At 41.1% G+C, this 27,121-nt stretch overlaps 2 protein-coding genes and 1 pseudogene across 2 annotated transcripts; all 3 read left to right on the top strand.

Moving 5' to 3' along the window:
• Nucleotides 1-4,829: 4,829 nt before the first annotated feature.
• Nucleotides 4,830-5,771, top strand: LOC127214256 (olfactory receptor 2A1/2A42). Its single transcript, XM_051174656.1, has one exon. It carries the CDS (start codon nt 4,830-4,832, stop codon nt 5,769-5,771), a length of 942 nt encoding a protein of 313 aa, XP_051030613.1.
• A 6,501-nt stretch (nt 5,772-12,272) lies between these two features.
• On the top strand, nt 12,273-13,064 carry LOC127214293 (olfactory receptor 2A1/2A42-like). The gene has a single exon (XM_051174689.1). It carries the CDS (start codon nt 12,273-12,275, stop codon nt 13,062-13,064), a length of 792 nt encoding a protein of 263 aa, XP_051030646.1.
• Nucleotides 13,065-20,272: 7,208 nt separating this feature from the next.
• On the top strand, nt 20,273-21,492 carry LOC127214292 (G/T mismatch-specific thymine DNA glycosylase-like; annotated as a pseudogene).
• Nucleotides 21,493-27,121: the final 5,629 nt, after the last annotated feature.

Below are 27,121 nucleotides of genomic sequence, written 5' to 3'. Positions count from 1 at the left end.
CAACTACCTGCTGCTTCCTCTTGTGAGATGGGAGGTTCCCTAACACGGAAGATATTGAGGTGACCTGAATTTACTCCGCCTTGAATCCCTCCCAGGCAAGTTGTGATATCTAGCCTTTAGTCATCTGTCATGCCCACTGACATTCTGTCTCCAGAAGAGACATAAATTCGTTAGTGTATGAGGGATGTGGGTGTGGTTGTGTGTGTGTGTGTGTGTGTGTGTGTGCGCGCGCGCAAGCACACACACTGTATGCCACACAATACTCACCATTCACATTCTGTATGAATGGATAGGAATTTCCACTTTGTGGGTTTAAATAAAATAAGTGGAATAAATTTCCTACTTAATAGAAATTATAGTAGAATAGCTTATGGAATGATGCTTCTGCTCCAGTAAAGTTAATATATATATATTTTTTATTGTTACGTCTAATTTTTGTCAGCACTGTCAAGACACATCCTGTGTTTGTGATGGCATATTTACTTCCGTGGAGTATAAAGCTAAATGCTTGCTAAGTGTGTGTGTTTTATACCAGCCTTCCACTGAACATAATTTTATAGACATACCCAGACACTTAGAAGGTACTCTGTAAATAAGTAGATTTGCTGTAACACTGAGAATGAGTCTTTGGGTGGAGATGGAAAGAAACAGAAAAGATACTGTGTGTCCGAGGTAACACAGCCAGAGGGAGAAGGATGAGCTGGCCACTAAAATAATTTTATATTTAATGTTTGTATCTAACATTTCTATTTTCTTTCCATCTCCGCTTCTTCCTATAAAGCACATGTTTGCAATAAAATCTTCACAGTCTCAGACCTATCAGCCTTCTGTGCATTGTACTCCCATAGTACATGGTGCATAGGAGCACTCAACAGATGATCAATTATTCCCAGCCCTCAATGAATTACAGAATGGACCGTAATTGTGTTAGAGTGATTTTCTAGTTCATGCTGGTCCAGAAAAGTCTCTACCGCTAGAAAAACCATTTTCTGTGTTAATATTCACTCCTAAGATAACTTGTCAAAGTCTATGTTTATAATTATGCAAGTAAGAAATTTAACATTTTAAGCTCTTCCTTATTATCTGCAAATAAAAAATTCTTCATTTGAGCTGTTTTATGAATTCCACTTTACCCAAAGCTTAATACTGTAGGAAAGAGACTGATGGTTCATTGAAACTTAGAGAATTAATTGTTTTATTAATTAAGCTTGTTTTGACAACATTATACATGTATCTAATACATCTCCTTCCACCCTCCCCTGCTCCCCCCCCACATTCTCACACACACACACACACACACACACACACACACACACACACACGTCTATTGAATTCCTCCCTCCTTTCTATCAGTCCTTATCCCAGATTCCTGACTCTGAGTTTGTTTTTGTGGCCAATTTAGTTCAGCCAGGACCATTCTGTAAGCACTGATTGTAACTAACTATGGGAGCCTGGTGAGCTCACCAGCAGGGGCATAATGAAGGCAATGACTCCCCCCTCCCTAAATCTATCATCAGCAAATAGGCGAGCAGTGAGGAGCAAGGGCCCTTGAGCTCCACACCCTGTGTTGACTGCTAACAGTCACACAACGTGGAGTCCTGAAGACCAAAAGAAAATGAGGCTGTGGTTTCCACATGTCGGTACACAGCTATCAAAAAAAAAAAAAAAAAAAAAAAAAAAAGATAAAAGAGAAGTGTGTGCTATATTCAAGTGACGAATACTCTATGAACCCTTCTGCTGCTCTTACCAAAATTTAAAAGTCTCGCTTTAATGCAGCTCGAGGGAATGAAGTGTTTCAAAATTCTAGGACTCGCTTCCTGCTGGATGATGGGTCTGAGTTCAACACAAGCACAGCAGATTTCGTTTTAAATGAATCCAATCTCATAACGCAGGAGTTTCTATTTCCCCCATTAACTTTATATCTAACAAACGTGTGTGAATTGTCAGGGTCACAAAACAAACAGCATCACTCAACTGTTTTCTCAAAGTGCTGGCGACACAGCCTCTGGGCTGAATGGATGCTCACAGGTCTGACCTTTTCAGTCCATCTTTCCTTTAGCTTCCAAAGCTGCAGTCTGAGACTTTGTGTGTTTAACAACAGTTAGGTATCAGTGAGATGGCTTGCCCAGCTTCCACCGCCCTGGCCATCTGAGTTTTAATCCTGAGACCCACAAAACGGAGGGAGAGGACAAACATCTGTAAGCTGTTCTCCAACTTCCAGACTCAAGCAGTGGCGCACACACACCCCACACACGCACATTAAAGAAATAAAATGTAAGGGACTTTATGAAATAAAAAATTAGACATTTTGGCAGCCACAAAAAAAAAAAAAAAAAAAAATCCCTTCTACCCTGACATGAAATCAGCCTCCCATGCCTTTAAAATAAAGAAATTTGATTTAGGTTATTTTCATATTGGTTAAATCTGGCCATTTGTTTGAAAGAAGACAAGTCTGTTATTTAAAAGGAAAGCGTACTTTTCCCCAAAGCTTGCATAGAGGGGATTTCACTGGTCAGGATCCGACCGATACACTGTAGACCCAGCTTTAGAAGTGTTCTTCCGTGTCAGAGCCATACTGTGGCGAGAGGGCAAGGCACAAGTTATAATATGTAAATACAGCTTATGTAAAACTCGAAGCATAATGGTGGCAACTGTAGAACTTTTCTAATAACATTTTCCTTCCCTGCTGTAGAGATATCAGTTCATGAAAAGGAGTAATTACCAGATGGTTGAAAAACACAAAACTACAGCAGCAAGAAGGCCATATCAGAGGTAAGGTTATTGATAACCAGTCACCAAACCCATTGCATCCTGCAGACATCTGTTCACCAAGTAGCCAGCATCCTTGTGTTACCTGGTTGCTCCGCTCCTTTCCCGAAAGACCGCTTTGCGTTTGCTGCTAAACGCTCCCTTCAGACCTCATGTACGTTCTTCATGTCCTTCTCCATCTGTTCTCTCTCTCTTTTAACTCTTTCTCCACATACATACATCATGAAACCAACCACATTTGGGCTCACAGATTTGACCAAATCCTTCTGCCCTTCTACTGGGATACTGTATCCAACCAGAGTAGTCTTTGAGAAGTCCCTAAATTCTCCAGTCCTGTCTTTCCTTGAGTTGCCTTGTTTCCACCAGTAGGTTGCTAGTCTCATCACCTGTGAACATACTTCACAATTCTCGCTCTCTCTCTGTCTCTCTCTCTCTCTCTCTCTCTCTCTCTCTCTCTCTCTCTCCCTCTCTCTCAGAATACAATCCAATCTCGCATATTAACTTCTTCATGAACATTCCTTAACTTCATCCTGTTTAATAGTGACAGTTAAACTGAGAGATGGATGAACTCAGCATTATTTCTCACACTGTGAAAAGGTAGCTAAACCTTAAATTATCTTGAGCTTATAACAGCTCTGATAAATGTTAGCACTCCAAACTATATCGAAAGTCAACAAGACTTCTTGGGGAAATTATGATCAAAAAAGCCAAGTTCCTCAGTTTAACATATAAACAATGTATAGACTATTTTACACTAATTTAACAATGCAGATATTTGTCAATTTACAGATAAAGTGAATTTTTCACTGCATACTTTTATTTTTGGAGTTCTGTAGACCAGGCTGGTCTGCTTCTGCCTTCCAAGTGCTGGGATTAAAATCGAGTGCCACCATGCCAGCTAAAGAATATGAGCATTCTTGGTGATGAGGTCAGCTACTTGTTTTCAGTTGGAATAGCAAATTATTGTGTTATAAATTTCAGACATGGTATGTATTGCGAATATAAAGGATAGAATTAACAATAAAGAGTCCTATCTTATTTTCATTTTAGGTTCTTTTATGAAACATAGAAGGGATGATCTGATCAGATAGTGCATAGGAAATTTTTTCTGTGAGTGTTTGCTTGTAGACACCTGTTATGCCCAGCTTCCAAATCCTGGAGAACTTGCACATTGTTGGCCTTGTAAATACAGCTGATAAAACACAAAATGCCCTCTTGTTTACGGGTCCCAATAGGAAGATTCTTGTGGCAAATTAATTATTCTGGAAATTGCCTGGTGAACCAGTTGTCAAGTCAACAAATATTAGTTTGCTTCTATTGTTCAAGACAATAATGCATATTTTGTAAGATATTGTTATAAACACTTTATATATCTAGACAAAAATAAAGACTAGTATAAATTGTTATTAGGTACTTTTTCTACAAATCCTTCCCTTCTTGCTACCTCACAACACTTCAGGTTGTATTCAATAAGTAAATAGTCATAATTATTCTTGTGCACCAAAAACAATATTAATTTTAAAAAGTTGCTGTTTCACAATTTCCTTTGGGTAGAGCTATGAAAGCAGTCTCTAATTAGTCAGGGTATAAATATTTATAGTAACAATCATAACTTCTACCAAAGCAATTCGAATTATTCTCTTTTCTGGTGTTGTTCTCATTTTGAGACCTCATTTTGGGATTCAGCACTTCCCCTACAGATTTGCTAATGTAAAGCCTGAAATGACCAGTGCTTCATGCTGATTTTGTACGTGTCCACTCAGTAGTTCTTAACTGCCTCGTGGTTGGTGGTTCTAAGTAAATAACCTTTGCTGACACGTTTCTCTTCTAAAAGTTCCATGTGGGACTAGTTATTTTGCATATAGATAATCTAGTTTTCATAAACATCTACGTGTGTAGTTTTAATTAATTAGGTTCCTACAGGAGGATATTAATAGTATTCAATGCCCAAGTAGACAAGAGTTGGATGGCAGACTCATGTTACAATGTGAGAAGGAAAACATTGACACCTCCATTCCAAACAGCAGCGCCTCAGCTCTCGGCATCTCTTTCACAGTGAAATGGAGGAGAATCAGACAATGGTTACAGAGTTTGTCCTGCTTGGATTCTGCCTTGGCCCAAAGATTCACCGAATTCTTTTTGCATCTTTCTCGCTCTTCTATGCCTTCACCCTGCTGGGGAATGGGGTCATCCTTGGACTAATCTGTGGAAACTCCAGACTCCACACTCCCATGTACTTCTTCCTGTCCCACCTGGCCATCGTTGACATTGCCTATGCTTGCAACACCGTGCCCCAGATGCTGGTGAACCTCCTAGATCCAGCCAGGCCCATCTCCTTTGCTGGATGCATGACACAGACCTTTCTCTTCTTGGCTTTCGCACACACAGAATGCCTCCTCCTCGTGGCGATGTCCTATGATCGCTTTGTCGCCATCTGCCACCCACTCCGATACACTACCATCATGGGCTGGAGAGACTGTTCTGCTCTGGTTATCACATCCTGGGCATGCGGCTCCCTCCTTGGCGTGGTTCATATGGGCCTCATCCTGAGGCTGCCCTTCTGCGGGCCCCACCAAATCAATCACTTCTTCTGTGAAATCCTGTCTGTCCTCAAGCTGGCCTGTGCTGACACAACACTCAACAAAGTCGTCATCTTTGCAGCTTCTGTGTTCGTCCTAGTGGGGCCCTTATGCTTGGTGCTAGTCTCCTACACCCGCATCCTGGTGGCCATCCTGAGGATGCAGTCAGGCCAGGGCCGCAGAAAGGCCTTCTCCACCTGCTCCTCCCACCTCTGTGTGGTTGGGCTCTTCTTCGGCAGCGCCATCGTCATGTACATGGCCCCCAAGTCCCAGCACCCCGAGGAGCAGCAGAAGATCCTTTTCCTGTTTTACAGTTTTTTCAACCCCATGCTGAACCCCCTGATCTACAGCCTGAGGAACGCTGAGGTCAAGTGTGCTCTGAGAAGGGTACTGTGCAAAGAAACTCATTCCCAGTTGGTGTGATGCTTGGACCACAAACTTCAGTGTTTTTTCTCCAGGTGTTAGCTAAATACAAAAACATCCACATTGTCTTTTTTCTGTTCCTGATGATAAGAACACATTCTCCACCCTGGTGCGGGGGGGGGGGGGGGGGGGGAATGTATATATATATATTCTTGACACAAGGTTTTATCAGACACGACTAATCTCCAATTGAATTGATTTTGGAATTACATAATGCTATTATATAGTAATTGCTGTTATTGTTATGTAATGATTATTATTATTGTGTTATATTATTATTCATAATATTCTAGGTCCAAAAAGTTATATGCTATCAAACCTTTAAAGTGATTAGCTATCTTCACAAGCTGCACAAGATTTAGAAGCAAAACAATCTGTACCCAAAGACAACCCATCACACCCTGGTACATTTTGCAACTGTGCTTGCCTAGCCCAGGAAACAATTGAGGACACATGTGCTTTGTGAGGGTAGGAACATTTATATTAAAATCGTTAACTCATTAGGATCTTGTCTGCTGAGTGAAGGAACAGGGAAACGAAGAGGGGGGTATTTTTTTTTTTTAAGACCATAGCCAGTGACATCCCTGAAGCTCCATTTGTAGACTGGTTCCTTGGCAGCTAGTAAAAGGGTAAACAGGAGCATTATCTCCTTGACTAAGCTGAAAGTGAGAATCAGGTTAAACTGTTAGGGTAGTGCCCTGTTCCTCTACAACTGTACAACGATGAACCGCAATTTGAATCTGTTGCGGTTTTCCATGCATCCTTCTATCCGGTCTTCTACTGCAATTAGTCAGGGTGCCTGTCACTGTCCTCCAAGATCATCTCACCCCCCCCCAACCCCCATGAGAGGCTTTCTCTGCAGAACAGAGTTGTTGGTGCACAGCTGGCTCTGCAAGCCAGTTAAAAACTAAAGACTAGCATTTAATCTCCAAATATTTGGGGGGTTTCTCAATAAGTCGTCTATAAAATCATTTAGTGTATATGCACATGTATTCTGCTGTCTGCTTGTGTATACCCCTGCACACACACAGATATCCATGCGTCATGTATACACATGTGTACACATTGTGTGTGTGTAGGTCAGAGGTCAATTTTGGGTGTCTTCTTCTTCTGTTTTCCCCTTCAGTTTTTAAAGCAGGATCCCTTTACTGAACCTGTCTCTACCTCTGCAGCACAGGGGCTGCTGGTGTTTCCTTGCATGTCTACTTCTTTTGTGAGCGCTGAGGAACTGAACTCAAGTGTTCATGCTTATGTAGCAAGCACTTAACACAGACAGCCATATCTCGAGTACCTGGAATCATTTTTTTTTTGTTTTGTTTTGTTTTGTTTTTTAGTTTGCCTTGATATCTAGTGTACTGTACTCTCTGGTCTCTCTCAATATCATCATCACAGGGGTAAATATGGGAAGCTTCTTTTTTTTTTTTTTTTTTTTTTTTTTTTTTTTTTTGGTAAATGTGTGTGAGCTTCCCTTGGATATTTAGTCTCTCTCAAAGAATATAGAAAAGTATGGCTATTTTCCCATTCTTGTGTTCTCACACCCAGCATTCCACCAGTGATACTGGATAGATGAGATCTCACCCCACGAGCCAAGCAATCCCTTCTCTGGCCAGCGCCAGCTGGGTGTTGTCCTGCTGACCTCTAACAATGATCTCATACTGGAGTGTCAGATCTTGTGAGTCAATGGCTCCTCTCATAATTCTATCCCACATCAGCTGGCGATGAGAAAAGCTCCGGTTGTGATCTCTACTTCAGATTGATCAGGTGTAATTCAGGATTCCAATCTCGTATCCACTGCAGCCTCAGGAGTTATGAGAAAACATGACCCTCATTAAATGTAAAAGGGCTGGGTGATGTAGCCTGGTGTTGGTTTTTATTGCCAGGCGTAACTGCACATTGTGTAGAGGAGCACTTTTGCTCTGAGTCCCAGCAAAAGTAACACTAGCAGCCAAGAAAAATAATTCCTGTCACAAACGCGGCCTCTTTTATTGGCGGGATCTGTTCCAAATAAACACCTGACATTCGAAAGTGAAATCACAGTTCAGAACCACACCAGCACTCCCCACCCAGAACATCTGTTGTGCTGCCCTGGAGATACCCCTTCCCACATCTTAGTTGCCCCTCCCACATCTTAGTTGCCCCTTCCACTGTAGGGAAAGTCTCTGATGATTTTTTTTTCCTTTGAGCACTGATGCCATCCTCCTGTTTTAGTTAGGATTTATATATATTATTCTCAGTTAAATGCTATGATTAATTCTAGAAGTGCTTTAAGCATAAGGTCTTTGAATGTCTATTAAAAGCAAACTGTTAGCACATAAATATTTTTATTCCAACTAATACTTACTGCACTGTTGGCTTTATCCATTCTTATACTCATGTAGCAGTTTTATCCTTTAAAATGGTAAATGCTATCCAGAAACTGAGTAGCTACCTCCTTCTACTTGAAATATTTCCTCCTGGAATGGATGCACTTACGACTTAGCAAGCAAATTAAGGTGATGAAGCACAGGAAGAAAACAAACTCACAAGTCTCAAGATGGTCCTGAAACTTAGCAGATACATATCTGCTATGGACTGAAACTTGCTGTCCACCCACACTGCCTGCACGTCATGTAGGCAGCTTTCATTGAGTCCTTACCCATTATTGAGGTAGGCTCTTCAGAGTTGAGGCTGCCTTTTAATCATCCACACTCCTGTAAGAAATCCTCCAACATCTGCTAGTCCATTGAGCTAGACTTGGGTGGGTCTGTTTTTTTTTTTTTTTTTTGTCTGTCATCTGTGCCCTTCTGGGCACAGGGATGTTTGTTTATATCTCTTGGGGAAAGCCAACACATGATAAATCCTATTTCATTTCACTTTCAACAGAACATAGGTAGTTTGATCGATAGTGACAGCCATTGGTGTCATGGTCAACAGGAAATTTTTTAAGTCTTAGTTTTTGCTGTATTTCCAAGTGCAAAACTTAATTACTATCCTCTAATTTTTCAGGTCTATATCCTCAAATATGTGTTGATCACATAGAAATGTTTTCCATAAGACCCTGTTCACATAGACTTTTCAGGCTATTTCTCCATAGAGATAATTTTCTGATTTCTATGTGGTTAAAATTAATACAAACATTTATAAACATGTTTCAATTAAACTTTGCTTCCTGTGTTATTCTAATTTCTGTCTGTTTTCCATGTGTTTATGTTTCACAGTGACAACTTTTTGAAGCAGAGATTTTCCTAACTTATTATACACTAGAAAAGGCGTGATTTGGGTGGTGTGTTTCCCAAACTTCCATTTGTTTGCCCTTATGAAATTGTGTGTTTACCTGGACCTGACTCAAATGTTTAATTTCTTTCACTGGGATGACTTTTTGCTTGTTTTTGTTTTCTTCAAGATAGGATTTCTCTGTGTAACCTTTCTTATCCTGAATCTTGCTCTGTAGACCAGGGTGACCTAGAATTTGCAGAGATCCGCCTGCCTCTGCCTCCCAAGTGCTGGGATTAAAGATGTGTGCCACCAACGCCTTACTCTAGAATGAGTCTTTATGACTGGTTTCTTACATGGTGAAGATTTCTTATTGTTATCATGGGAGTTTTATTTATATTACTTGTCGATCTCCTGGATACAAAAAGAAGATAAAATCTTTACGCAGTGTCCTCTATGCACAGGGGATTTTCATATAGGAAATTATTGTTTGGCTTCCCTAAAATCAGTGCTTTTTTTCTTCCTCACCATGGACACATACTCAAGATCGAGGTGACCATGGCCTGTAAAGGTGGGAAGATGTGATAAACTCCCTTGGGTTTATGTTTTAAGCCCAGAAGATCAGGATCACAGTGTAATAAACTCACTGGGTTAAAAAGTTATTATTTCTCCAGTATCCAATATTAGGAAAGATATAAATAAAAATGAAAATGCTTCTTGTACCATGCATCTCTGACTTCCTGGAAGAGACGATATAAGGGAAACCACCTTGTAGCGGCTCCTTCCTTCCAACAAAGTGACAGTCTCAGAAGGAGTTGAATGAGGACTTCCAAGCAATGGCCTGCATTTGTGGCCCCTGCCTTACAAGGTACTGCCTTAAAGCAGACACTCTGGAATACTTTACCTCCTCCTCAGACTCCCCAGTCTTTCCTATGACTCGCTAAGCAGCTCTCACAGGGCCTCCCAACCTTGGAGTGCAACTTGCAAACAAACAAAGTTTCAGAGTCTTTTTTTTTTTTTTTTTCTTCCCTGTGTTCTTCAGCCTGAGGTACCCAAACTCCATCCAAATCAGGTTGACTTGACGAATGGATGCCAGCAGCTCCCTCAGTGGTCCAGCTTCTTGGCAAGCTTACCAGAATCCCATAGATACTGGGGACAATGCTATTCTGGAAATTATGAAATCAAATAACGAGACGCATTTAGGGACTCTAATGAGCGTTATAGTCTCAGAGGTATGCTTGGTGGTTATATTTCCTAATTGTGTGCTGGGGATAAGGACAGAAATAGAAGAACACAATTGCTTTGTTGCTACTTCCAGCAGAGGTAGGCATGGAGGATATTTCACAGCATAGCCTTTCCTGTGACCTCTCAAGGGCAGCTAACTAGGCTGGGCCCTGAGAGAATACCATCTCCTTTCCTGAGGATGTGGCTACCTCTCAATCAGGGAGGTTTCTGCAGCTGCGTCGAAGATCTGAGGAGGCAGGATCTGCGTGAACCTCCAGCTGCTTCCTCTTCTGAAAAGCTTGTGTTTAATGCTCAGATATGAAAGTTGCCTGACTTAACTACCTAAACCCTCCCAGACTGGTTAACACTTCTCGGTTATGATTTGCTCTCCGTTACCCCTCTTTGTTAACCAGGAAAAGAAATCAGTTGTCTTTCTGGATGCTGAATTTACAGGCTAATCAGTCACATCCTATATGTGAGTGAGCTCTACACTGTAGGTTTGTATGAAATATGTGAAATGATTTTCCTAATTAACAGAAATCATAATAGAAGAATAGAATAAGTTACAGAATGATGTTCCACTTCATGAAAATTAATTTATGATGGTTATTTCATAAAGGTTGCATTTAATTCTTGTCAACCCTGCCAAAATACATGCTAAGCTTATGGGAATGTTTTTATTCCAATGGAATATGAGGCCAAATGAATGTCAAGTCCATGTCTTACACATACCTTTCTTTGTACATAGTTTTAAGGATGCACGTTAGACATCTAGAATGCTCTGGACAGTAAGTACATGTTAGATTTTCTGTGGCCTGAAGGATGTGCTTTGTGGTGGGTATGGAAAGGAAAGTAGGTGTCTCTGATTACATGGCAAAATGAGAGAAGGAATTAAAAAAAAAAAAAAAAAAAAAAAAAAAACCTCTAACTTTTCTGCGTCTAAGGTTTTGATGTTTAAAGTTTACCTTTATATGAATCTCTTTGTCCTGGAGATAATTTTACAATGAAGCCTCCACAATAATGTTTCTGTAAGCCTGCCCTGCCCTACTTTGTATTCCTGTAATATTTGGTGCCTAAGACACCAATCTATAGACTCTTCCATAAGATGACCTGGCAAAGTCTCTATAACAGTGTTGGCAAGAAAACTAGTTTTCCAACCTTTTCCATCACCTATACATAACCAGGCTTCTTCTTGAGCTGCATAATTGGTAAACAACAGGGAATCATACTACAAATTCTTTCTGGCCCACATCTGATACTACGGGGAGACAGATTAAACTTTGAGATTTGCTTTTCTAAATGTGGAGTGTCTAAATGTTAAAGCTTTGCTGATGCAGAAAAAAAAATCCATCTTTCTGACTTAGATATTTACCCTAGAATGTTAAGGTCACTGGATGAATTTTTAACTTGATAAGATTTTAACAATGTCTAAATGTTGAAATCACAGGTTTGTAGATTTGTGGACATCACCCTCCAAATCCCCAGGAGTTTACAGGAACACCAATCTGGAGTAGTTTGATGTCTAGTCCTGTATCACCATTCAACCAAATGGTAACTGATCTTCTTTCAACGCATGGAAAAATAGGCATAGTGAATTAATAACTCTTTCAGTGATCCAGTTACCAAATGATCAAACATTGATTTGTGCTCATTTATCAAAGCGATGATACACATTTTACATACACTTATATGTCGATAGAATATGTTTCAGACAAATGAAAGCACAGATGTACATAACTTCATATAGAACTATTTCTATATTAGATTAGCTACTATTACTGCTACAAACTTCCTCCTCGATAACAGTGCAAATGTGTGCATGTTCTAAAATTCACCTTCTACTCCATAACCCAGTTATCCTTGCCCATCAAAACAGCCTCCATCCTCCAGTTATAATTTAAATATTTGTTAAAAAAACTATTTAAATTTGATAAGTAATACTTTATTAATTAATTTACTTGAATGAGTTTCTAAACGTATATTTTAAAAGTATTCTATAACAAAAATACCGATCAAATATTTTTTAAAAAAGTGTTTTAATATAATTGTATCTCCTAGTACGCTCTATCTCTCCTTCATAGTGAAATGGAAGAAAATCAGACAACGGTCACAGAGTTCATCCTGCTGGGATTCTGTCTTAGCCCAAGGATCCAGCTAGTCCTTTTTCTGCTTTTCTCTCTCTTCTGCACATTCACCCTGCTGGGGAACGGGGTCATCCTTGGACTAATCTGTGGAAACTCCAGACTCCACACTCCCATGTACTTCTTCCTGTCCTACCTGGCCATCGTTGACATTGCCTATGTCTGCAACACCGTGCCCCAGATGCTGGTGAACCTCCTAGATCCAGCCAGGCCCATCTCCTTTGCTGGATGCATGACTCAGACCTTTCTCTTCTTGGCTTTCGCACACACAGAATGCCTTCGCCTCGTGGTGATGTCCTATGATCGCTTTGTCGCCATCTGCCACCCCTTACACTATACCATCATCATGAGCTGGCGAGTGTGTACTATCCTGGCTGCTGGTTCCTGGATATTTAGCTTCCTCCTGATTCTGGTCCATGTAATCCTCATCCTGAGGCTGCCCTTCTGCGGGCCCCACCAAATCAATCACTTCTTCTGTGAAATCCTGTCTGTCCTCAAGCTGGCCTGTGCTGACACAACGCTCAACAAAGTCGTCATCTTTGCAGCTTCTGTGTTCGTCCTAGTGGGGCCCTTATGCTTGGTGCTGGTCTCCTACACCCGCATCCTGGTGGCCATCCTGAGGATGCAGTCAGGCCAGGGCCGCAGAAAGGCCTTCTCCACCTGCTCCTCCCACCTCTGTGTGGTTGGGCTCTTCTTCGGCAGCGCTGCGAGGAGAGATTTGATAGATCCCGCTTAGGACTGAGCATTTCAGGGTCTCACTCTGCATGATGTCTGGCTGTGGGTCTCTGTATTTCTTTCCATCTGATGCAGGAGGAAGCCTCTCTGAAGACTGCAAAGCAAGGCATTGATGTATGTGTACAGCAGAATGTAATTAGAAGTCATTTTATTGCTACATTTCCTTAGGAGAACAGTATTTGATTTTTAGCCCGTGTCCCTGAGGTATCGAGTCTTGGATTCTACGTTTCCAAAGCAGCACTGGGTATGGTTCCATCTTGTGGCGGGATCTTTAAGTCATATCGTGTATGGGTTGGTTACTCCCGCATGGTTTGCGCCACCATTGGGCTAGCATATCTTTCAGGCAGAATTATTACCGAGTGAAGGGTTTGTAACTAAGTTGGTGTTTACACTTCTTTGGTAATGTGCAGAATGCCTTACTATACCAAAGACACTAGAATGTAATGGTGAAGGCTGTATGTAGGCAACAGCTCAACTTCTCCGTGTTCAATGATTTGTGTAGGTTATATCTTCAGCCATGGCCCCTTACCTTCAGTTTGTGGAAAGTGACCTATAGTGATGGGAACACCCTGGATTGCTTGGTAAATCCCATGGGATCCCTTTGCCCAAAAACTCAATTATATGTAACCCATCCCTTGTGCTGGAAGCTTCATTTGGTGACAAGAGATGTCCAGTTGGAGTTCTGTCATTATTTGGTGATGTTGTTTAGACCACTTTCATATATAATGTAAATAAAGCTTCTACTGTATTATGTTTCCATATAACCCCTTAAATAACCCTTAATTTTAGGTGTCTCCCTTATTTCCTGTTTCCTCACTCTCCCTGATTAATCCTTCCCTAGTCCTTTACTCTATAGTTAACCTCTGTAGTTCTACAGATGTACCATGCTTATCGTTGAGTTAACAACTAATTTCCACATAAAAGCAAATAAATTCTTGTAACATTTGTCTTTCTGGGTTCAATTTATCTCACTCAGGATTTTTTCCCCATCACTTTACCTGAAAATATCATTGTTTCACTTTTTAAAAATAGCGAGTAATATTCCATTACGTGAATGTACCACATTTTCTTTATCCATTCATCTGTTGAGAGACATCTAGCTTGTTTCCATTCCTGGCCATTATGGCTAGAGTAGCAATGAGTATGGTTGAGCAAATATCTCTGTGGTATTAGAAGCATTTGGGTATATTTCCAAATGGATCTTGAGGTAGATCTATCCCCAGCTTCCTGAGAAAATGTCACACTGATTTCCAATTTGTTAATGCCCTAAAATGTACAATTGTCAGAAAAGTTTTACTTACATTAGCTGTAGTTCATATACATATATAAATAAAAGTAACAATGGTTTTATGTAGTAAAACATAAGTGAAACCACACTGTAGAGGCTTCTGTCTACCCAGGAAGGCAGTCTCTAAATCAAGACATCTTCATCTTACAAGATGAAGCCAAGAGAATACTTCTAATAGATCACCTGCATTGGTGGTTTGTACCATAGAAGTCACCGCCTTATTACAAGACTCTAAAGGCCATTCTGGAAACCTTGGCCTCTTTTTGAACTCCCCAGTCCTCTCTCTGCCTTCCTATGAAGTTCCCAAAGTGGGTCTGCAACTTGGAGTGTGACTTACTTTCATTCACAAGAGATTTCAAAGTCCTTACTTCTTACTTCTACTACAGAGCAGGTGATCCAGATTCCATCCGGGGGGAGGCTGAGCTTCCGAGTGGATTCCAGGAGTTCAATCCCTGGGTCTCCTTCTTGACAAATTCATCAGAGCCATCTACAGGTGCAGGCAATGCAGTGGGAATTACGAGATAAACCAAGGCCAATATTCAGGGGCTCTGATGGTAGTTGTATCGGGGATGTACTCTTTGTCTGTGATTCTTAATTGTGTGTCCTGTTGAGGATGAGAACAACAGAAAGAGATCATTTCCTTGTCTCTGCTTCCTGCAGTGGTAGGCACGCAGGATGTCTCGCAGCCCTGCCCTTCCTAGGAGACTCAAAAGCAGCCAACTAGGCTGAGTCCTCGGAGAATAAAATCTCCTTTCCTAGGAATTATGCTGCATTTCAAGCAGCCTCAGGTGTGAGTGTTCTACAGTTCTACAGAGATTCTGCAGGGATAGGACCCCATGCCAGCCTCCAGCTGCTTTCCCTTCTGATATCCTTGTGTGTTAATGTGTGACTCAGTAAGGTTGTATGAATTTAGTACACCACAAATTCCTCCCAGACAGCTTGAACCATCTTGTCTTTGCTTAGCTCTCCCTGTTATTGCACTCTTTATTTCTGTATCATGATGAGAAATGGATTGTTTCCATCTGAGGATGTTAAGTTCTAAGGATGTTAAATATACACACTCACTTATATTCTATGCAAATACTAATTTCCATATCATGGGTTTAAATGAAAATGTGGCATAACGTTCCTACTTAACATAAATGACAATAGAATATATTATGGGAGGGCTCCATTTCATTGAAATTTGTCGAAATACATGCTAAGATTATGAAGACTTGTTTCTTACACTGGACTATAAAGCCAAATGCACATTAAACATATGTCTTATGCCTATCTCTCATTCAGCTTTAAAGACATACACAAGTGCCTGGAAGTAATCAATAAGTAAGTATGCATGATATATTTTCTGGAGCCCAGAGGATGAATTTTGAGGTGTAGACAGGAAGAGTATCGGAGAATACCAAGATGTCACTAATGTGACCAAGTGAGAGAGAAGAAGGATATGCCCAATAACTATTTAAGTCTTCTGCTTGGTTACTTTTTATAGAGAATGTTTACATTTTCATTTACCTCTTCTCTTGGCTCTGAAGCACAAGATTTTTTTTTTAATATAACATCTTTATAACACTAGAATCGTCAGTGCGTGCTCAGGGGCAGTAAGGCCATGATATAAAACGGGTACATGAGCTAGCTTGCTGGAGCCCACTCCCCATGGTGGGGTGCCATGCTCTGCCTTAAATCACGGGACAGGAGCCTGGCCTTGCCCCAAACTATCATGCCAGGCTATGTTGACTCCTCATGGGAGCCCTTTCCTGTGGGAAATGAACTGGAGGTGGTGGGCTAGGAGGGAGGTGAGGGGGTGAAAGTCGGCATCGGGGCGCGGAGGGGGTGGGGGGGGAGAACTGTGGTTTGAATGTAAAATGAAATCAAAAAGTTATTTTAAAATGTGGAAAAAAGACCCAGAGGCAGATATTGGGGTTCAAGATTCACGCTGAGGATTAGAGAAACAACGCAGACAGTCACCAGCCTCACCTCTACCTCAGGCTGAAAGGGCTGATCCCCGGGCTCTCACCAAGCCTCAGACTGCTGACTGAGAACAATCCTAAGACTCACTACTGAAGCCCCTGCTCCTATGTTTTATAACTCTCTAGTGACGGGATTAAAGCCGTGAGCTCTGTTATTCTTTCAGACTGATTCAATCTCATGTAGCCCTGGGTGGCCGTCAACTCTGAGAGATCCATCTGCTTTTGTCTCCCGAGTCCTGGGATTCTATGGCTAACTAGTAGCTGTTTGGCTCTTTTGATCTCCAGTGGCCTAAACAATATATCACCACACCAGTCTGCCGTACTTTGCATTCCTACAGTGCTGAGTACATACAAGGCATGAACTAGATGATTAGTGAGATTCAAAGATTAGTGAATACTGCGAAACTGACCTTCCTCAACCATGATAGTCTCTGCACCTAGGAAAACCATTTGTCTCATCAAAGTCTCTGTCTCGTAAAGGAAAGAAAAATTATTCTTCTTCCTTGGTAGTTAAAAGTAAACCACCTTCATTTGAGATGAGCAACTGAGGCAAAACGAGACAGTTTAATGAGTAGTGCTTTACCCAAGCCCTCTACTTGATTGTTCTAATTAACATTAGATGTATTGCATAGCTGTCAAATGAAAAAGATTTCAAAGGTTAACATATATTAAATTCCATTGTTCAACACTCACTTTGTGAAGCCTTCGAGCTCTTATCTGATTTTAAAGATCTGACTTTAATATGGATCACAGCAATGGATTTTTTTTTTCTGGATTGTAGGACTCATTTCCTGTGGGAGAAGCAGTGAACTTAGAATAGAGACTTTATTCTAAAAGAAACCAGACCACTTAAGATAAAAATAGTACTTCAGGTGGCGGTGGCACACACCTTTAATCCCAGCACTCTGGAGGCAGGGGCAAGCAGATCTCTGTGAGTTTGAGGCCAACTTGGTCTACAGAGCAAGTTCCGGGATAACCAAAGCTACACAGAGAAGCCCTGTCTCAAAAAAAAAAAATAAATAAATAAATAGAAAATAAAAAATACAACAATAGCTAGTGGTTTATGGGTTTGTTTGCATTCATTCATTTATTTGCCATTACACAAATATATATCAATTGCCAGATATAGATAATGAGCAAATCTGCTCCCCAGCTTTATAATAAATGATAGGCTAATACAGCAAAAGGGCCCTAATGTATCAAAGATGCTCCCTGTATTTCTTTATTGCTATGGAAAAAATTACAACCCAGTGTTTTTCTGTGCCTCCGTGTATTTAATTCAGAGAATTTGTCAACTACAGTCAAATTTATTATGGTCCTACTATTAAATCATTGTATGCAGTTTTAAATATATATTACTTAGGTGACTTTTCTGTCAAAGTGATTTGGACATTTGCTTATGAGAAAATAAATGTGTCTTTGGGAAAGAGAATGTCTTTCCCAAACTTTTGCTTTAAAGTGTTTTCACTTGTCCAGTGTCTGGGCCCCACATTTTAGATCCAACTGTGGAAATTTCCTTTAACATGATCATGCTGGTTTCCCAGCTATTAGTCTGGGGTCCATGAACTCCCCCTTGTTCAGGTCAGCTGTCTCTGTGGGTCTCTCCAGCCTGGCCTTGACCCCTTTGCTCATCACTCCTCCCTCTCTGCAACTGGATTCCAGGACTTTGACTCAGTATTTGGCTGTAGGTGTCTGTTTCTGCTTCCATCAGCTACTGGATGAAGGCTCTAGGATGGCATATAAGGTAGTCATCAATCTCATTATCAGGGAAGGGCATTTAAGGTAACCTCTCCACTATTGCTCAGATTGTTAGTTGGGGTCATCCTTGTAGATCCCTAGTGCTGCATTTCTCTTCAAACCTATAATGGCTCCCTTTATTATGGTATCTCTTTTCTTGCTCTCCTCCATTCCTCCCCTGACTCAATCTTCCTCCTCCCTCATATCCTCCTCTCCCCTCCTCTTCTCCCCTTATCTTTCTCCTAACTCCCTCTCCACTCAACCCCCCCCCCAAATATGCTCAGGAGTCCTTGTCCCTTTCCCCTTCTGTGGGGGACCATGTCTCTCTTAGGTTCCTCCTTGTATCCTAGCTTCTCTGGCAGGGTGAATTATAGGCTGATGATCCTCTGCTCTATGTCTAAAATCCATATATGAGTGAGTACATATCAGGTTCATCTTTTTGTGACTTGGTTACCTCACTCAGGATGGCTTCTTCTAGTTCCATCTATTTGCCTGCAAATTCAAGATTCCATTATTACATTGTTTTTTTTTTTAACCCCCGCTGAGTAGTACTCCATTGTGTAGATGTGCCACATCTTCATTAACCATTCTTCAATTGAGGGGCATCTTGTTTCCAAGTCCTAGCTATTACAAATAGTGCTGCTATGAACATAGTTGAACAGATGTCTTTGTTGCACGGATGTGGATCATTTGGGTATATGCCTAAGAGGGGGATTGCCAGGTCCTGTGGTAGACTGATTCCCATTTTCCTGAGGAACTGCCATACTGCCATCTCCAAAATGGCTGTACAAGTTTGCATTCCCACCAGCAGTGGAGGAGTGTTCCCCTTTCTCCACATCCTCTCCAGCATGAGTTGTCATTGGTGTTTCTAATTCTAGCCATTCTGGTAGGAGTAAAATGGTTATCTCAGAGTTGCCTTGATTGGCATTTCCCTGATGGCTGAGGATGTTGAGCACTTTCTTAAGTGTCTTTCAGCCATTTTGGATTCCTGCATTGAGAATTCTCTATTCAGTAAAACATACAACAAAACAGTTATCAAATAAGGACTATAGTTAACCTTTAAAAAGAGATTGGTTGTGGTCAATAGCCATTTATAACCAACCCCATTTCAATGAAAACAAACATTTATAGACAATATTTGGAAATTTGGATGTCATTCTTTTTAAACTGCTTCCTGCTAGTAGGGGGCACTGTCACAGGGATCCTAAGAAGACACAGAAATCCTGACTATAGTGGTCTGCAAGGCTGCCTTGTCCCCTGTTTTGAATGTTGGATCCCCTGGGACATTGCTTCATGGGGTTTTGCTTGATCAAACCATGTTAGTCTGGAAGGAATCTATAACTTTTCATTTTCTGTGGAAACAAAAATAGAAATTCTTTTCCCCAGTAACTTGTCCTTAGACTTAAATTTTGAAGTCAAAGCATTTTAAAAATATATAAATTGGATTAGTACAGCAGTATTTCTTTTAACAGTTATTTCCATAGCAGTCAAACAATACAAAGGCAACACAATAGCATACAGTATTTAGAATCTGTGTATTTTCCATCTTTACATGGCTTTTTACTACTCGATTTTTTTTTCTACTTCTATTTTTTTTATTTATTGAGACAGGGTTTTTCTGTGTAAATTTGGCTGCCCTGGAATTCACTCTGTATACGGGGGTTTACTTTGAAATCACAGAGATTTGCTTGTCTCTGCCTCCTGAGTGCTGAAATTAAAGGCGTGTGCCACCACACCCAGCTACTCATTTTCTTTCTATTTTCTTTTAACCGCATTATCCTGATTTTTTTTCCCTCTCTTTCCCAAGAGTACATATATTTTAAAACACACTGTAAACCTTTAGAGGTTTTTCTTTATCTGAATCTGTCTTTACTGTAAATCTGGCCACGAGTCTTTTATCTGGTAAACAACATTGCTAACTAAAATTAAAGCCACAGCTGTTGGTCTATCCAAGGTGGTGGGGATACATTTACCGCCATCACTGAGAGCTGTGCTCACCGCCTTGGTCTATGCTGCCAGCTTGGAGATGTGATCACTGCCACAGCCAGCTCTGGTACAAACCATTAAGTCTTTAGCAGGGTTTGCTGCTTTTGCTGAGTCAGGAAACCTCCCTTGAAGGAGCCTAGGGAGTTGTAGCGGCATGGGCGGGGCGAGGCAAGAGTTTTAGGCCAGAGTCTTCCCTCCCAGTGCCACAAGTGTGCTCTCTGGTGAGCCCAGATGGAGCGGAGAGCCAGGAAGGTGAGGCTGGATCGATCCTGCGGTGAGTCCCTGCACCCAAGCCTCAGAGTAGGCGCACCCTCTGCGGTGCAGGCTTGGATGGGGAGGGCGCGCATGGATATTCTCTGGGGCAAGCTCAAGCTTTTAATTCATTTCTATTTCGACAAATTTTAGCTGAAACTCCTAACATGACGCTCAGGACTGCTCCTGCCCCAGAGGCTCCAAATAGAAGGAAAAGAAAAGCCAGAGCATCAGGACCCAAGGACCCCACGGGACCCAAAAAACCTGCCCGGCCAAAAGAATCTGGCAAGTCGAAGAAACCAAAGGGAAATCAAGGAAAAATCACAGACGCATTTAAAGTGAAACGAAAAGCGGACCGTTTCAATGGCATTTCCGAAGCTGAGCTTTTGACCAAGACCCTCCCTGACATTTTGACCTTCAATCTGGACATTGTGATTATTGGAATTAACCCAGGATTGATGGCTGCTTACAAAGGCCATCATTACCCTGGACCTGGAAATCATTTCTGGAAGTGTCTGTTCTTGTCCGGGCTGAGTGAGGTTCAGCTGAATCACCTGGATGACCACACCTTACCCGGGAAGTATGGCATCGGCTTCACCAACGTGGTGGAACGGACGACGCCCGGAAGCAAGGATCTGTCCAGGAAAGAATTCCGGGAAGGCGGTAGAATCCTAGTGCAGAAACTGCAGAAATACCAGCCACGAATAGCGGCGTTTAACGGGAAGTGTATTTACGAAATTTTCAGTAAAGAGGTTTTTGGAGTAAAGGTTAAGAACCTGGAATTTGGGCTCCAGCCCCACAAGATCCCGGACACGGAAACTCTCTGCTACGTCATGCCGTCTTCCAGCGCCAGATGTGCTCAGTTCCCTCGAGCCCAGGACAAAGTTCATTACTACATTAAGCTGAAGGACCTAAGAGACCAGCTCAAGGGCACTGAACGGAGCACAGACGTTCAGGAGGTGCAGTACACGTTCAACCTGCAGCTTGCACAAGAGGATGCAAAGAAGGTGGCTGTCAAGGAAGAGAAGTATGATCCCGGCTATGAAGCCGCTTTTAGTGAAAACCCATGACCGTACGGAGCTGGCAAGAGAATCAGCTCCTGCTGGCCTTCCACATGGATGGCAGAGTCATTCACAGACCAGATCCCGTCTTTTAATACCTGTGGGACACGGGAGCAGGAAGAAGGAAGCCAAGCTTGATGGTCTTCTGGGCTCTGCTTCAGAGCTGCAGTTTTAATGCAGTCCTGAGTTGGAAATGTTAGTACTTTACACTAGTGGCGTGTGTGTGGATGGATGGATGGATGGATGGATGGATGGATGGATGGATGGATGGATAGGTAGATAGATAGATAGATAGATCTCGCAGTTGTGTGGTAGAGTCAACTCCATGACCCTGTGTAGTTGGAACAGTAAGCTGTTTTCTTCTACCTGAGTTTTGTATTTGAATTACTCATCATTCCCGCTTTTTTGTACACTAGATTTCATTTATGAAGAAACTTGTTTTCTTTGGGAGGGGTCGCTTTGCTGTATTTTTAAATTGCAACAGTCTGAATAGTTATAGTTCATTCTTGACTGTGCATACCTATATATGCTACTATTATTCCTTCCAACGCCTCAGAAGGGCTTGCTAGTGAGAACCAAACTGGCAGATGTCCCCGTTTCCATGTAGAAAGCTATCCAGCCCTCAGTGGAGTCTGCTTAGTTTTGGAAGCTGGGGGTAAACTCAGAACTCGCTGGGTTGTAGTCACACTCTCCAAGAGGTGTGTATGACAGTTGCTTAGTAACAGAAGCAGAGTGTGACCTGAGCCCTGCCTTTGGCCTCCCGCTCCTGTGTGTTGGACCTCTCACAGGCAGACACTGCTTTGCTGAGCTGGTAGGTTCCTGAGAATGCAGTAGACCTTTTATAGCTGCCAATCGTGTGCGTTATTGAATTTCCCCATCAGTGTTTACCACTGTTGCGATTTTATCCTTGACGTGGGAAGTGGTAAGAAATGAACTTTCACGGTGAGCAACGTGTTTGCATCAGGGACTAGGATCCACTGAATTATTTTTTTTTTATGGGACCGTGTAAAGCGTGTAACTAGGTATTGCTTTAGGTATATAACTATTGTAGCTTTACCATAGAGTTCCTTGAGTAGAAAGATACCTTTAAATTATGACCATCTGGGGAATGGGTGTGAGGATCTTCTGACTACAGTCCCAGTACTTTTCATTGAACACGGCAAATAGCAGTATTGATGTGTCCTGCACATGACTGGATATGTTTGTTTCTTTTTTCATTAAACAATACTGAGAATTTAAATTCATGTGAAAGTCTTGATGGTTTTTTACAATAAGCATTAAAAATGGCTATACTTAAGGTACAGGCTTTTCTGTAGCAAGACTTAGTGGTATTCTTTCTCGCTTTAAATATGAAGACAGTTTACTTTTTATATTTAACTTGGAGAGTAATTCAAGAGGAAAATCATAAAAACTTTAATATTTTATTTGTACAGGAAAAGGAGCCGAGCAAGTCTCTGCTTGTCTCTTGCAAAACAGCCCAACCTAGAAAAATGCTGCTACCAAGAAGCCTTGCTTGTCTCTTTTCTTTTGTTTCTAAAATCCCTTTTAAAGGTTTTGTTAAGTTTTAAGTGGAAGTTCTCAGACCCCATTATGAGTAGTTTTTCCTGGCCGCAGTGGTCTGCAAGGCTGCCTTGTCCCAGCTGTTTTGAATGTTGGATCACCTGGGACACTGTTTTAGGGGGTCTTGCTTGATCAAACCATGTTAATCTGGAAGGAGTCCACAGCTTTTTATTTTCTGTGGAAACAAAAATAGAAATCATTTTCCCCAGTAACCTGTCCTTAGACTTAAATTTGAAAGTCAAAGCATTTTTAAATATATAAATTAAATTGATCCAGCAGCATTTGTTTTTAACAGTTGTTGCTATTTCCTCAGCAGTGAAATAATTTAAAGATAACAGAACATATAGTATCCAGACTCTTTTTGTGCTTCCCATCTTTGCATGGCTTTTTTATTATTCTATTTCTTTTATTTCTATGTTTTCATTTTTTGAGACAGGGTTTCTCTGTGTAACTTTTATCTGTCCTGGAATTCACTCTGCATACCAGGTTTACTTTGAAGTCACAGAGATCCCCTTGCCTCTGTCTCCCGAGTGCTAGGATTAAAGGCGTGTGCCACCACACCCAGCTACTCTCTTTCTTTTTATTATTCTTTTTTAGACCATTGTATCCTGTTTCTTTTTCTCTCCCAAGCCTATATATTTTAAAACACACTGTAAACCTTTAGAGGAATCTGATTTATGGTAAAAAAAAAAAAAAAAATATTTAATTCTAGTAAACTATTCCTACACAGAAATCTATTTCTCTTTACTATCTAGTATTCCTCTAGTCCCAATTCATGTAAACTAATGCTGGCTTTGGAGTTGGATTTGGCTTTCCTTCTCTAAATTCAAGCATGTTGTTAAGATAAATTCACAGTGTGGTGGCTTCTCCTGTAAGTCAAGCAATCTGATCCTCAGTGGATACCAGCTGTATGTCCTTTGATTCATTCTGTCACCTTCCACCAGGAGTTGGAAACTGACCTCAGGATTTAAAGGGCAAGTTCACACCACTGTGCAACTTCAGTGTGCAATGACAAGTCCGTGCAATGACAAGTCCGAGTAATGACGTGCCCAGCTGCCATTCAAGATTCTAACCTCATATCCATATCTCAGCCTTCTGCCTCATTCATGTTTTGTTTTATCTCATACACCCTTGGTGAAAATGTGACCTCTGTTAAACAGCCAACAGCTGGGAATAGCTTCATGTTGGCTTGAGTGGGTACCTGCACTAGGGTGCATATCCCCAAATACATACATCTACACAATCGAGGATAAAATGAACCTTTCAAGCCAGTACTTGGATTTCCACATGCTAACTTGCATCATTTGGAAACATAATGGTGACTGTTAAGGTCTGTTTGTTTTCTGTTTTATTCCTCTTTACATGTCTATGTTTTATCTAATTTTATGGTTTCCTCTGATAACTTTTATAAACTGACATTGCCTCATTTGCTTATGTAACAGAAAACACACAATTCAGATGCTGTGTCCCTAAGTTTTTATTTGTTATGACATTTTGTACTAACTTTGATTTGACATAAACATTTTATGTCCCCCTCCCAAAAAAAATCTATAACTTATGTATACAGAGTGAAAAAATTTAGGCCCCAAAATTACAGCTTTCAAATAATGTCACAGAAGTTTCACCTCCATTAGAGGCAGAGCACCAGATTATGAAAAGAGATGAAGTGTTTATACTGCTTTCTATGCCCTGTACTTTAGGTATGATTAAGAGTTACTTTTGAAGCCAGACATTGGTGGTGCAGGCCTTTAATCCCAGTACTCAGGAGGCAGAGGCAGACAGATCTCTGAGTTCAAGACCATCCTGGTCTACAGATTGAGTTCCAGGACAGCTAGGGCTGTTACACAGAGAAACTCTGTCTTGAAAAACAAAAGCAAACAAACAAACAAGAAAAAAAGGAGTATTTTTGTCTCCCCTAAAATCACACTGCAATAAACACATTAGCCTATAAATCTTAACAGTGGCAAGATGTGGACTTTGTAACTCTAACATATTCAATGTCAAAAATGACTACAGTTGAAAATTAAAATACCTTTAGCAACAGGTATCTCCATCTTCCTTGAGAGGGTAGTAACTGTAAGAGGAGCCACCTTGCAGAGGCTACTGTCTTCCCAGAAAAGAATGGTCTTTCAGAGTGAAGGCTATGCAGCATTTCTGACAGATGACCTACATGGGTGGTTTGTGACTCAAAGATACTCTCCTAGAGAAGATATTTCTCCAAACACACCTCTGGAACATCCTGGCCTCTCTTTGTTCTCCCCAGATCTTTTCTATGCATCCTTAACCAGCATTATAATTTCTCTACACCTTGAAATACAACACTGCCTGTGTCTACTAGCTGTGTATCCTGCTGGGGATAAGAACAGAAATAGAAATAGATAATTGTGGGTTGTTTTTTTCTTTTTTTCTTTTTTTTTTTTCTGCTTCCCTACAAAAGTAGATATACATTATATCTTGTAGCCCAGTCCTTCCATTAAGCCCTCAGTAGCTGCCAACTAGGCTGAGCCCTCAGAGAATAAAGCCTCCTTTTCTGAGGATGCTGCTGCATTTCAGGCTGGAAGAGATGCCAGGGTTCTGCAGAACCACAGAAGCTAAAAGGAGACAAGACCTGTGTCAGCATCCAGGCTTCTTCCTATTGCGATCCTTCCATCCTAATGTGGAAACCAACAAGGTTGTCTGGTTTTAATTTAGCACTAATTCCCCCCGGACAACGTGTAGCTTTTAGTCTTCGTTAATACACTTACATCACAGGGACTGGTGAGGAATTTCATTTCTCTCCAACGTGAACTGAAAGTTATTGGTAAGTTGTTTAAACATACTGTTCACAATAATCTAAATGAGTACTTCTTTTCTTTTTCTGCTTGTTTTTCTTTTTGTGTAGCTCTAGCGGTCCTGGAACTTGCTTTTTAGACCTGGCTGGCCTTGCGCTCAGAGATCCACCTGCCTCTGTCTCCCCAGTGCTGGGATTGAATGCAAGTGACACCACTACCCCACAGTGTGTATTACATTTCTCGAAATCCACATAGTTAGATCCCAGAACTCTCTGAAAATGTCCAAATCCATGATTGCTCTAATACACTACATAAAATAGCTGTTTACTTGCATGTAACCTATATGCACCCTCCCATATATTTGAAATAACTTCTAGATACTCATAATACCTAATATATTGTAAGTAATGTGTGCAATTATTAAGACATACTAGATAGATGGGTAGATAGATAGACAGATAGATAGATATTTAGGAAATAATAAGAACAAGTTATACAGTTATCTCAGAGACACACATCTGTAATCCTGTAACCCCTGTCACGTGGGAGCCTGAGGTAAAGAGAATTTTTTGAACCAGGAGTTTGAGGTCAGCTTGGGCAACATAGAGATCCAGAGAGGAGGAAGTTGGAAGGAATAGGTAGAAAAGGAACAGGAGGAAGAAGAGAAAGGAGGGAGGAAGGAAGTAGAGAAGGATGAAGGAAAGGAGGAAGGGAAGAAGAGAGGGAAGGAAGATTGGGGAGAAGTGGGAAGAGAGGAGAGGGATGAAAAAGGGATCTACATGTGTTCAGTATAAAGGTAATCTTTATTCTGAATTTTTTTAGCCTTGGATGGTTGGTCTACAAATCACTTAGACTGATAACTGCTCATACTGGCTGGAGAGATGGCTCAGAGGTTAAGAGCACTGGCTGCTCTTCCAGAGGTCCTGAGTTCCCTTCCCAGAAACCACATGGTGGCTCACAACCATCCGTAATGAGATCTGGTGCCCTCTGCTGGCCTGCAGGCAGAACACTGTATGCATAATAAATCTTGAATAGAAATAATAACTTCCCATAGAACATTTGGTAACTTTTGTTTTATATAGCAACAGGACAGCAATTGAAGTTGAAGCTCAATCAAAGAAGGAAGAACACGTTATCAAAAAAAACTAACTTGCTAACTTACATTGTCATAATCCGGAATCAGCTTTTATAGGATGGTGGCCAGTGAACTGTGGGACATTCATGGACTGACATAAATAGTAGAAAGAGCATATATGTAAGGTCCATATAGTCGTGAACTGACAAGGAGTAGCTAGTGGGTGGGGATGGGTAGAGGTTCCTAAGTTCTCACCGCACCATGAACGTGCTCATTGTGGGCTATCTATTACAATACTGGATCCTCGCCATGCCAAATAAAATAAGCGCTGTATGCTTTTCCTTGAGAACATGCAGAAAAC

This window comes from Phodopus roborovskii, unplaced genomic scaffold (genome assembly GCF_943737965.1).
Source record: "Phodopus roborovskii unplaced genomic scaffold, PHOROB, whole genome shotgun sequence".
Lineage (NCBI taxonomy): Eukaryota > Metazoa > Chordata > Mammalia > Rodentia > Cricetidae > Phodopus > Phodopus roborovskii.
Note: the sequence above shows the minus strand (reverse complement) of the source record. Positions and strands in the feature narration are given on the sequence as shown.